This window comes from Rousettus aegyptiacus, unplaced genomic scaffold (assembly GCF_014176215.1).
Source record: "Rousettus aegyptiacus isolate mRouAeg1 unplaced genomic scaffold, mRouAeg1.p scaffold_m13_p_2, whole genome shotgun sequence".
NCBI classification, from domain to species: Eukaryota; Metazoa; Chordata; class Mammalia; order Chiroptera; family Pteropodidae; genus Rousettus; species Rousettus aegyptiacus.
In genome coordinates, this window is record NW_023416295.1 from 131,339,148 (window position 1) to 131,352,651 (window position 13,504).

A 13,504-nucleotide genomic window follows, 5' to 3' on the forward strand; every position below is an offset into this window, starting at 1 on the left:
CCCAGGCCCATTTCTAAAGCATTATCAGTTCTCTTTCCTAGTCATTCTCACACTATGACCAAAAGAAACAGAACAAAGCACAAAGCTATACCTGTCATAGGATGTTTTCTCCCTTTTTAAAAAATTTATTTATTTAAATTTTAATTAGTTTCAAGTATACAGTACATTGGCTAGACATCTACATAGTTAGTAAAATGATCCCACCAATTACTCCCTTCCTCCCTTTACCCTTTACCTATCCAATGTATTAATTGCATTCCTTATGCTGTGCTCCCCATCCCTGTGACCATCCGTCAGCTACTAATTTGTATTTAACTCTTCACCCCATTCTCCTAGTCCCCCAAACCCCCTTCCCTCTGTCACCATATTGTCCACTATATTTGAGTCTGTTTTTGATTAGTTTGTTCTTTTTATTCCTTAAATTCCACATATAAGTGAAATTACAAAGTGTTTATCTTTCTCTGTCTGACTTAAATGCCTTCTAGGTTCATCACAGAAATATCTTTTTTCATTCTCTTCCTTTTCATATGTAGGGGTCTTGTTTTCCTATCCTTTTAGCTACTCCATCCCTTAGCTGGAGCACTTAATTCTTTTCCATTTAAGGTACTTATTGATAGGAATATAGTTGTTACCATTCTTTATTCCTGTTTTTGATATATGTTTTTTTCTCCTTAAAGAAGTCCCTCCAACAATTCCTGTAATTCTGGCTTGGTGGTGATAAATTTCTTTATTTTTGTCTGGGAAGCTCTTATCTGTTCTCCAACTCTAATTGATAGCTTTGCTGGATAAATTATTCTTGGTTGTCTTCATTCTTTCGAATATTTTTTGCCAAGCCCTTCTATCTTGCATATTCTCTCTTGAGAAATCAGCTGCCAGTTGTACGGGTGTTCTTTTATATGTAATTATTTGTTTTACTCTTGCTGTTTTTAATATTCTTTCTTTATATTTAACTTTTGGTATTTTAATTATGATGTGTCTTGGTGTGGGATCCCTGATTTTTGGAATTCTCTGAGCTTCCTCGGATTTAATGTTCCCTTCCTTCACCAGATTAGGTAAGTTTTCCATCATTATTTCTTCAAACAGCTGTTCAACATCTTGATTTTCTTACTTATGCTGATCAAATATTTGGAGCTTTAATAGTGTCTCATATCCTCCTTAAAGTCTTGGCTTCTTTTTTCTTGCCATTCTGTTTGAGTGTCCTGATTGGCTTTCCTGTCCTCTAGTTAGGGCATGTGATCCTCTTCTTTATTCACTTTGTTTATTCCTTTGTTTATTACATGTAATATACTTCTCATCTCAGATGATATGTTCTTCATTTCAGACTGGTTCCCTCTTATAATCTCCATCTCTATTTTTATCTCTTTGTTGGAGTTCTCTACTTTTCCCAAAAGTTCATTGAGCATCTTTATAACCAGTGTTTTGAACTCTGTATATGTTAGATTACTTGACTCCATTATATCTGGATCTCTGTCGTGTTCTGTCATATGGTTTGCTTCTTTGTCTTCCCATTTTGGCTGCCCCTCCGTGTCTGTTTCTATGTACCAAGCAAAGCTCCTAAGTCTCCCGGCCTTATTAGTGTGGATTTGTGAAGTAGTTGTCCAATGGCACAGTCCTGAGAGAGGTTCAGCTGAAGGCCAAATTTAGCCCAAGCCTCTACTTCTCCAGGGCCATAAGATTCGGCAAGCAACCCACAGATGCTGTGCTTATAGTGGCCTCAAAAGGCCGCACTGGAAACCGAGGCCAGCTGCCTCCACTGTGAATCTAGGCACTGCTCAGCAAGGCGCATCTGAGTCCCTGAGGATATGTGTGGGTGCAGCTTGGGTGTGGCCTGAGTTGGGGGAGGCGGGGTTTCAGGGACTCTTCTGGGTGGAGCGACTTCTGCTATGCAGTTTGATGATGCCACAGTATGGTGGTGCTGTGTCCACACACTGGGAGAGGGGAGGTCTCAATAGGGAACAATGGATACTGCCGGTCCGGAGTGAGTCTCCCCTTGACCCTCACTCCCTCATGCCCCTTGTGCACAGCCTACTCGCCATTGATGCTCAGAGCAAGCAGGTCTGTCCCTGTGAAAATCCCTTCATGGATGCGGCCCCTTTAAGAAGCTTCTGCCCCTGCCGCTGCCTCCATCTTACTCAGCCACTGGGGGACCAGATCCCAGAGTGCTTTCTTGAATTTCTCCCTAGTTGTATGGCTTGTTCATCTAGATCCCAGGCAATTTTTCTTTGCTTCTGCTCCTTGTTTCTGTTATAACTTTGATTTGGTTGCCAGAGGGATGAAAAGAGCCTCTGTCATCTACACCATTTATTTTTCTCCCCTGTCATAGGATTTTTAAGTCTCTCCTCCTATGTAGAATAGTTAGGAGTCAAGAATTAAAAACTTCATGAATAGCTGATCACCTTTATAAATGACCATTTTTGTGCTACTTTTATCAAATGTAACTTAACTTACCAGCTCTGCAATTCAGCAAAAGCTTGTTTCATTTTCTTAATAGAAGCATCCATCTCTTCTTTAACTACAACTCGATATCGTGCAAGAGAGACTGTGCAGCGCTGGAGGTCTTTCACAGATTTTTCAATATTGGAACCTTAAAAAAAAACCCAGGTAATTAATAAATAAAAAAGTATAGGTAACACGAAAAATGGATCTGACACATAAGCATGTAAAGTAACAAATGTACGGACTAAGAATGTTTCTCAGATGGCCACCCTCCTCAATAAAAAACTGATGTTTTCATTGATTTAAAAAAACAGTAAATAACCTGGCCAAGATGGAGTAACAGGAATTGGATTTACTCTTCTGTCTTCTCTGTTCTCTCTCTCTCTCTCTGTTCTTTCTGTTCTCTCTCCCCACCCCCCAAACACACACACTACCTGAAACAATGGTTTTCAGACAATGGACAATGGGTAGTACTTTTTCCACTGAGAAAACAGACACAAAAGAATTGAGGCCTATGGTTGCATTAACTTACTGCTTCAAAAGTTTCCAGGCTGCAATGTAAAGAGGAGAAATCCTAAACTGAACCTGGAAGGCTGCCTGAATTGAGGGACAGCATTGAGAATTCAGGGAAGCCAAGGTTAGAATTCTCAGGGCAGAATACTGGAGAGGAAAGAACTACACAAAGATGAGAAAGCTGTACAGAGATCTCAAAAGGATTCTGAATGCATCGGTATGAGGAAACCACCCAAAACAGGGAAGAGAACCACTGGAAAGGAGCAGGTGGAACAATCCCCAGAGCTCACCCAGGCCAGGAATATTCTCAGACTTGCTTTTCTGCACCAAGCTGGGGGTTATGTTAGAAAGATGAAAAAGAAGAGCTTGACTAATTAAATTGAGCTCATGTGGAATACATAATTCAATAAAGAGCTACAGGTTACAAGTGTCTTTTACATTTCTGTGCTTCATGCATAGATGTATGACACTCAAAAGGGCTATTATCTCTTTTTAATTATTGACTGATTATTTAAATGACTATTATAGTTAACTAAAAAAAAACAAAGTTACCACAAGTAGACACTAAGTACTTAAAAGAAAATTTATTTTGTTTAGAGCTAGTCTGACAGATTTCAGTAAGAGTATGATGTTGTAAAAAGAAATGAAAATATTTCTTTCAAATGTCATCTCAGAGATGGTAGAGCTTTTTACTGTTGAGTCAACCAGAAGATAAAAATGAAGGAAATGGCACAAAAATGTTGCAGTAAAGCTGATAAAAGGAACATATTAATGGTAGCATAAAAGTCATCCTGGCAGTAGTTTGACATTCATTCACAAAAAGAATCCCCGATATTGTAATAAGACTGTTATAAGAACTACTATCAGACTCCAACTGTGTACACAGAGTCAGAGAAAAGCTGCGTAGTCACCGCCTGAAAAACAGAAAAACAGACCTTCTCAGACCTTACCTATGGAAACAAAGAGATACTTTGCCCTCTTCAGCCAAAAACAGATTTTTTGTTTTCTCTGAAATGTATGTCTCTGATTTACCTAGCTTTTTGTTGGTGGAGGAGAGTGGAACATCTTCCGTGCCCAGATTGGAAAACTGTGGTCTTGAAAGAGATTTGGTAGCATTCCTATTTTGTTGAGATTTCTGAGTAGAGTGCACAATCAAAGACTTAGACTCAAAATCGGAGACATCGTTTTCCAGCATGGATCCTGCCAAAGAAACAGGAGAGTATTTTAGCAAAAATGTAGGGGTATATCAATCAAGCAGTCTTAAGTGTATACAAAGATAAAAGGTTAAAATGTTCTAAGTAAAACTTCAAATGCCTCTTAAATGGCTGAACAAAATCAAATGAGCCTACTCATTTGAACAAGACTATCAGTAGCATCTGGCTCAACCCTAGGCAGCATCTTAAATGAAGAAGAGAAGGAGGCTGTGTTAACCCATCTCTATACAGGAAATGAAGAGTCAACATCGCCAACTTCTGATAGCTTCTGTTAAGCTATGTTGAAGAAAAAAGTTATATGCTGTCCTAGTGAATAAAGAGTTGAAAAGCTTTAGGGAATAGAAAAGGCAAAGAAAAAATGAGAGGAGAGCTAGCTTTGAAAAAAAAATGGAAGCCAACGACTATATTTGGTTTGTTTGAGGTCACTGCTGGTACTATATTTTTCTGTCTTTTTGTGTGTGCAAACTAATCAATAAAAGAACATTTGAAAGTACAACATAATTCTTAAATTGGTATTACATTTATAAAGCCAGAAGCAACAGAACAAGGGGAACTAGATTAACAAACAAGTAATTAAAAAAATTATTTTAAAAGCGATATTCCCAATATCTTCCCAGCACTCATCAAAATGGTTACTAAGACAAAAAAAAAATGTATAAAATATTTGAATTTACAACCAACATTAACCTTAACTCTTTATTAGAAAACAAATGTTAAGACTACAAAAATCAACAGTCTACTTCTCAGGAAAGCCATGGATTACAGTTATTATATATTTTTCATTGTGTTGGATCCTAGAATAATAATATCAACATCAATTTGTTAGAATTTTCCTTAATAAGTGTGCAATTAAAAAATCTTAAGATCACCTAAGACTCTAAGTACTAAGGGACTATTAGAAGATTTCCACAAGACTGTTTTAGAATAAAATTAAAATATGATAATGGAACAAGAATTATACTTTTCTAGGCCTTTGATAATTACAAAATATGACTCTTTCACATGAAAAGTAACAAAAACTAAAAAGAGACTAACTAGATTTAATCAACTGCTTTCTCAACCAGGAAGCCCTTGTATTTTTCAACAGAATGCAACTTTTCAAAGACCTGTTAATAACTTCACCTGTTCTGTCCAGCATATCTGGTGTGGCAGACTCAGGATCTTCCAATTCTCTGGCATCTATTGAAAGTGTCTCCATACCTTCACTGAGTGAATCCACAGACTCAGTATCATTGATGGCACCGTTGACATGGTAACCATTAATACCACCTTTCTCTGAAGAAGGCGCAGATTGCTCCTCTTGAATAGAAACTGATTTACTAGAATCTGGAATACTGTTACTTGCTTCTGCTGCAGGTTTTGGTTTGCTTTTCTTCTTCTTGTTCTAATGGTTGTTAAAGATTTGAAAAAAAGCAAAGAAACAGAAGAACCCCCCACCCCCGAGAGGTAACTCTAGCTACCTGAAGGCAACCAGTGTTACCAATTTCTCATATGCTCTTCCAGAAATTAAGCACATTTTTGTATATGTTGAACTACTGACTAAAATAACTATGTAGAATACTCTAAATAAACCCAAACACATAAATATAAAAAAATTATGCATGGCAAAACCTACCATAGCAAAATCAAAAGATAAATTACGAAATGTGAAAAAATATGTGCAACTTACATATGAGCTAAATATATAGAGAGCTGTAACCAAAAAAAACCCAAACAATAACAATATAAAAAATGGTAAAGGATATAAACATATAGAATGAAATGCAACCTCAGTTTAAAAAGAGACAAATTAAAACAATACTCCAGAGAATTCTTGAAAGATGGAAGAGGAGGAAGCAGCAGGACTCTGTCTCCCCACCTACCCTACCCTTAAATGTGCTTAGAACACTCACATTAGCCAATAGCTGGACAAAATCATCTAACGCAATGAACACACTGTATTTATTGGTTGTTTACCCCCTCATGATCAAATGCTTGGGAGCTGCAGCTGCCCAGTAGCATGAGAGACCATCATACCACATACCACTAGCTTGGGAAAAGATCAAAATTCAAAGTATGATTTCTATTGAATGCTATTTATTTCATACATTGTAATGTTAAAAATCATTAAGTCAGACCATCAAAAATTAGGTATCATCTATCTATACAACTTAACCAAAACTCATGGGATGCAGTGAAAGTGGTCCTAAGAGGGAAATTTATAGCTATAAATGCTTACATTAAAAAACCAGAACGATCTCAAATTAACAACCTAACTTTTCAACTTAAGGAACCAGAAAAACAAGAACAAAACCCATAACTAGAAGGAAGGAAATAATAATGATTAGAGCAGAGATAAATAAAATAGAGAACAGAAAAGCAATAGAGAAAACCAATGAAACCAAAAGCTGGTTCCTCGAAAAGACCAACAAAATTGACAAATTTTTGCTAAAGTGGACTACAAAAAAAGAGAAGACTCAAATTACTAAAATCATAAATGAAAGTGAGGATATTACTACTGATTCTACAGAAATGAAAAGACTCATAAGAGAGTATCATAAACAACAATATGCCAAAAACATGGATAAACTTAATGAAATGGACAAATTCCTAGAAACATAAAACCTAGCAAGACTAAATTTGAAGAAACAGAAAATATTAATAGACCTCTCTTAAGGAGATTGAATCAGTTATCAAAAATCTGCCAACAAAGAAAAGTTCTGGACCCCATGGCTTCACTGGAGAATTCTACCACACATTTACAGAAGAACGAATACCAATTCTCCTCAAACTTTTTGAAGAAATTAAAGAGAGAAAACTTCCCTTCCTAACTCATTCTGTGAGGCTGCATTCCCTTGATACCTAAGCCAGACAAAGACACTATGAGAAACCTACAGACCAATATTCTTACTAACATTGATGTAAAAATCCTCAACAAGATACTACCAAACCAAATTTAGCGACATATTAAAAGAACTACATATAATAACCAAGTGGGATTCATTCCTAAAATGCCAGAATGGCTGAGCATAGTAAATCAATGTACCATAATAACAGAATGAAGGGGAAAAAAAGAAACTACATGATCATATAGGTTGATGCAAAAAAAAAAAAAAGTGACAAACTTCAACACTCTTTCATGTAAAAACATTCAAAACATTATGAACAGAAAGAAACTACCTCAACATAATAAAAACCATTTATGAAAAACCCATAGAGAACAATGGTGAAGACTGAAAGTTTTTCCTCAAAGATCAGAAACAGGGCAAGGATCTACCCTTTGCCACTTCCATTCAACATATCTCTGAAATTCTAGGCAAGGCAATTAGGCAAGAAAAAGAAACAAAAGGTATCTAAATTGGAAAGGAAAAAGTACAATTATCTCTGCAGATGATATGATCTTATATGTAGAAAAATCTAAAGATTCTACCAAAAAAGTGTTAAAACTAATAAATAAATTCAATAAAGTAGCAGGATATAAAGTCAATACACAAAAATCAGCAGCATTTCTATACATGAACAAATAATCTGAAAAGAAAATTACAAAAAACAATTCCATTTATGACAGCATCAAAAAGAATAAAATACTTAGGAATTAAATTAATCAAGGAGATAAAAAGCTGTACAATAAAAATTATAAAGCATTGCTGACAGAAATTAAAGAAGACATAAACAAACAGAAACACATTTCATGTTCATGGACTGGAAGATTGAATATTGTTAAAATGTCAATACTACCCAGAATGATCTACAGATTCAATGAAATCCCTATCTAAATCCCAATTACGTGTTTTGTTTGTTTGTTTGTTTGCTTGTTTGCTTGTTTTCCAGAAATAGAAAAACCTATCCTGAAGTTCATATGAAAATCTTGAGGGACCCCGAATGGCCAAAACAATCTTGAAAAAAGGAACTAAACTGGAGGACTCACACTCTCTGATTTCAAAACTTAGTACAAAGCTACAGTAACCAAAACAGTGTGGTACTGGCATAAAGACAGACATACAGACAAATGAAACAGGATAGAGAGCCCAGAAATAAATTCTCACCTACATGGCCAAATGATTTTTGACAGAGGTGCCAAGACCATTCAATGGGGAAAGGACAGTTTTTCCAACAAACGGTGTTGGGAAAACTAGAATACTTACATACAAAATAAAGTTGGACCCTTACCTATATTATATACAAAATTTAACTCAAAATAAATCGAAGACCTAAATGTGAGACCTAAAATACCAAAAGTGTTAAAAGAAAATATAGGACAAAAGCATCACAACATTGAATTTGGCAATGATTTTTTTAATATAATACCAAAGACATAGGTAACAAAAAAAAATAGACAAATCAGACTGGAAAAAAAAAAGTTGTGCATCAAGAAACACTGTATCAATACAGTAAAAAGGCAACCCATAAAATGGGAGAACATATTTGCAAATCATATATCTGATAAGGGATTAATGTCCAGAATATATAGAGAATTCTAAACTGAATAACAAAAAACATAAACCACAATTAAAAAATGGACAAAAGACTTGAATAGACATTTCTCCAAAGAAGATATACAACAGCCAACAAATACATGAAAAGATGCTCAACATCACTAATAATTAGGGAAATGTAAGTCAAAAATATAATGAATCCACAGCCATCCCACCCTGAACGTGTCCGATGTCATCTGATCTCAGAAGCTAAACAGGGTCAGGCATGGTTAACACTTGGATGGCAGCCCACCTAGGAATAACAGGTGCTGTGGGCGTTAAAAAAATACACACACACACACACACACGTATGTGTACATATGTGTGTGTGTGTGTGTGTGTATATATTTTATCTCGCACTCATCAGAAAGACTACTATCAAAAAAAACCTAGAAAACAACAAGTGCTGGCAAGAATGTGGATAAATTAGAACTCTTGTGCAATGTGGTAAAAATGTAAAATAGTACAGCTATTGTGGAAAACGGTATGTACACCATGTTTATTGCAGCATTATTCACAATAGCTAAAACATGGAAGCAACCCAAGTATATATCAATGGATGAGTGTATAAGCAAAATGTGACATATACATACAATGGAATACTATTCAGTCTGTTAAAGGAAGGAAATTCTACAATATACTACAATATGGATGGAACCCTGAGAATGTTATACTAATTGAAGTAAGCCAGCCACAAAAAGACAAATACTGTATAATTCCACTTACATGAAGTACTTAAGAGTAGTCAAAATCATAGAAACAGAAAGTGGAATTGTAGTTGCAAGGGGCCAGGGGAAGTGGGAAATGAGGAGTTATTTTTTAATGAATATAGAATTTCAGTTTTATAGGATGAAATGAGTTCTAGAGATCCATATTTGAAAAGTTCTATGAAAACAGATCTTAAAAGTTCCCATCACAAGAAAAAAAATTTGTAATCATGTATAGTGACAAATGTTAATTAGTATTGGCAAATTATTCCAGATGTCAGCTTAGAATAAAAAGCAAAAAACAAAAAACAAAAAAATAAAGGGTTCTGGAGATGGATGGTAGTGATGGTTGTATAAAATTATGAATGTATTTAATACCACTAAACTATACACTTAAAAATATTTGAGAGGGTAAAATTTATGTGCATTTTACCACAGTTAAAACATCTGGGAAAAAAACACTGTATTACAATGTCATTTTTTATCTACTGGACTAGCAAAGGTCGAAAAGTTTGATAACACTGTAGGGGTGATAGAGTTGATGGTATGGAGAAACAGGCATTCTCCTATATTACTTGTGAGAGTACAAAGTGGTATTCAAAGTGGAAGTCATTTTTCTTTCTCCAAATTTTAAGAAATTTATGTGTCTCACTTTTCCAACTTCACGCATATCTTATATCACTAATAATGTATTATCCTGAGCCAAGAAACTAATAAACTGGTGCTCTCCAGAGCATACAGAACTATTAGGTAAAAGCAACGGGAAGAAGTTAAGCAAATACTCAAAGCTATTGGTATGGAAAGCTTCAGGAGAATCTGTAGTAGCATTAGGTTCTCCTTGGAAAAATTCCTGAGGGGTCAGTGGGGCCAAGCTTGGAAACAGAACTCCTAATGAAGTGTTTTAGTCATCAAGAAAGCATTCCACAACTCCAGCATTAATCTTATATAGGAAAAGACCCCAAGGAGATTTCACAGAGATACCTGATTAAAAGTCATACTCAAATATTTCCTAAAGGAGCTAGATTTAGAGTACAGAGCTGTAGGAAGCACTTTCAGACTAGCTAGTATCTTTTGAGGAAAGCGTTTTGGTTTCAAGTGGAAGAAGGAAATGAGAAATAGTATGTTAGACATTAGGTACTTGTATTTGTTAGTATTATTTTTCTATTTTAGAGATGAGCAAACTAAAGTACACAAAGGTTAAACAATACTCCCAGGTCATAAAGCCAGTTAGTAGAACACGATATAAGTCCAGTTCTGACTGACTCCACAGGCCAAAGTGCCTTCTAAATTGGATCAGACCCCTCTGCATTGCTAAATAGTAGCAAAGTCTCTCTTTGGGTTTTAAGTCAAAGTTTATTAATATTAGAGACTACAACACAGCTGTCTGACTAAAAATCTAAACTATTTCAACTAATCTATGATATGAATGATGTTAAAAACCACTGGACTAGATCACTCTAGAGCTCTGCTTTCTTTGATACAATCTCCTGTTTCATCCCTGCCTAATGTTAATGCACACTCAGCAACTGCACCATGGCAGAATCATTCTGTTCCCTGCCTGAAATCACGCAGAAGAAATTGTGTGGTACTCTATATACACCGCTGTGTTTCAAGGTCATGGGAAGAGACTTTTTTTAACTAAATGAAAATGCATATGTAAATCTTTTCTTTCAAATATTTCTGAAAAGCCTAAATATTTTTATATCATAAAATATCAATATCATGCTTTTAAATTTAATTCATTTTTACCTTTTTCTTGCCTGTTACAGTCCATTCTTTGAGTACTTCACTGGCACTACCTGTAAGAGAAACCAATTAACAGATTTTTTTCTCCTACCACAAGCATGGTCAAGCAGGAATTAATGCTCCTGCATTTTGTAATTATTGGAGAATTTCTAAAATTACTAATAGGAAAAGTTAAAGTTCAAGTCTCTGAGCTAATGAGATAATCATATCATGCTTACCTTTTGGAATACCTGCCTCATTTAGATGCCCCTTCTCCATATAATTTCCTCAGTAAGTTCTCCCAAGAAGCAACTAATGTGGCCTATTTTGAAAATCTTTTTATTTATACATAGACTGACAACAAAGATGAGTGGTTTCAGCCCAAGTATGCCATCCCCTCTCCTCTAGAAGATTAAACACCAACTTGGTTATGTTGTTTAGAGAGAGCTGTACACTACCTAGACTCAAATACTAACATAAAGAAAATGGATGACGATTAAAAATAATCTTACAGTATTTGGACCTGTTTATTGTATACTAGCGGAAAAATAGAAATCAGGAGACCTAATCTGATGTAGCTGTTAATGATGCAATAGCTTCAGGCAAAGTTTTCCTCAAACAAGTTATGTGGGAAAAAGTTTGTAAAATACTCCTCAATTCTATAAATCTAAAGGCTAAATCCACCTTTCCTCTATATGTTAGATAAGGAAACTCAAAACTTATACATTTGAATCATTTGCCAGAACCAAATTAAATGATATTGGAGCCTAGAAGAGGATGTTGAATCCTTGAATTTGCCATCTATTGCTAGGCCACTGGATTACTGCATTGTCATTAAGAGTTTCTTAAATTCTTATTCAACTCAATTTTAATCAAGTCCCTTATCCCACTAGCCACATGATTTCTTAACTACCATTAGAGAACATTTTGAGTAAAATGATGAAGTTTTCTCAGCTTGTCCTTTATTCCAGATATCTTATGGTTTATGAATGAATTATTGCTAAGGCCAAAAGAGGTATTTTTAAGAAATATCTTTTAAAAACAGCATGGTATGTTATATAATCATGGAGTCTGCTATATCATCTATGAAACATCAGGTTGCTGAATGAATGTTATAGAAGTCTTAAGCAACTTCTATTTGAATGAATGCAAACTTACAAAAAAACTGAGCTAGGGTTACCTTCCATAAATGCTTGTACTGTTTTGTCCACACAATTATCAAAATGCTGCAAAACCAGGATGATTTCATTGTTGCTCTTATTGGGAACTATTGCACGCACTGCATTTATCTGCAAAAGATGACAGGGTCAAGTAATTTTAACATCGGTAGGTCAGTTGGCAACTGAGGCCTATTGCAGAGAATAACACAGAGTGACATTTCATTTTTAACATTACGTATCACTCCTTAGTGTCAATGAGAGCACATATAACTGTCTCACTGGGAATGATAAATAGATGAGTGATAACAACACATAAAAATTAATTTCAAACTTAGAAAAGCAGGACATTTCTAGAAATAGACGGTATGTGCTAGACTTTTATTTCAAGAAAAAGTGGTTTAACTTAGGTATCAGAACTTAATTTAGCATTAACGTTTTCTCATTTTTAACATATTGTAGAGAAAAGTGGAAAGTTTAATGAATCATCACCAATAACAACTTAATTTTTGTATAGCATTTTTAAAAACATTTTTAGTTCATATAATTGTATAACACTATAATTTAAATTATTATAAACTATTTCAGGCACACAAAACATAACAAACACTTGCTAGATAACAACCAGTTTAATAAAATAGATGTAAGCCTTTCTTGGTTTTTCTGTGTAGGTAATTGTATTGTCTATAAATAACAGCAGTTTTCTTCTTCCTTTCAAATCCTTATAATTTTCATTTCTTGTCTTACTGTACAATGTAAAATTGATTATTTCTCCAAAAAGCCCTGGTTCTTTTAGGTAGGGAGTGGTAGTTAGAAACCAAGATTTAAGAATTAGGTGTGTTTACTGCTACTGGGGAGTCATTTCTGGGCCCTTTCAGTGGGTAGAGAGGTAGGAGATCTTGTTTTTTATAACACAAGTTTATTCATATTGACATCTTCAATTCAAATATAACATTAAAAGGCTTTTTCTTATATGATTTTAAACATGTATCTCTTTCCTTTAAAATAAGTTTTAGTTCCTAAAAATGTTAATTTACTGATTTGCTTTATTCCACGATATTCATAAAATATTAATACTATATTACTAATGATAAAACATTTAATAAAATTTAAGATTTATTTGTAATTCCTTTTGCTTATTAAATATGTCCCTCTAAACATGTACAATAAAAATACTGTGTTGATAAGTCAGTGGGAAGATTTGTTCTAGTTCACCCTTTTCCCTGAAGGTAAAGTATTTTTAGGATCTCAAGCTTATATATCTCAGCTCCAATTCCTTACCTAGGAAAAGCCTTGAG

The 13,504-nt window shown here is 34.8% G+C and overlaps 1 protein-coding gene across 5 annotated transcripts in view; it reads right to left on the bottom strand.

Annotated features, from left to right (window-relative positions):
* The window catches only part of SPATS2 (spermatogenesis associated serine rich 2), an 87,826-nt gene that overhangs the window by 19,026 nt on the left and 55,296 nt on the right, over window positions 1–13,504 (bottom strand). For all 5 annotated transcript variants that reach the window (XM_016151779.2, XM_016151780.2, XM_016151781.2 and 2 more), the window contains 5 exons: window positions 12,230–12,338; window positions 11,074–11,123; window positions 5,286–5,547; window positions 3,982–4,149; window positions 2,449–2,584 (listed from right to left, as the gene is read on the bottom strand). In XM_016151779.2, coding sequence (XP_016007265.2) covers window positions 2,449–2,584; window positions 3,982–4,149; window positions 5,286–5,547; window positions 11,074–11,123; window positions 12,230–12,338 — 725 coding nt within the window. The remainder of the gene's footprint in view (window positions 1–2,448; window positions 2,585–3,981; window positions 4,150–5,285; window positions 5,548–11,073; window positions 11,124–12,229; window positions 12,339–13,504) is intronic.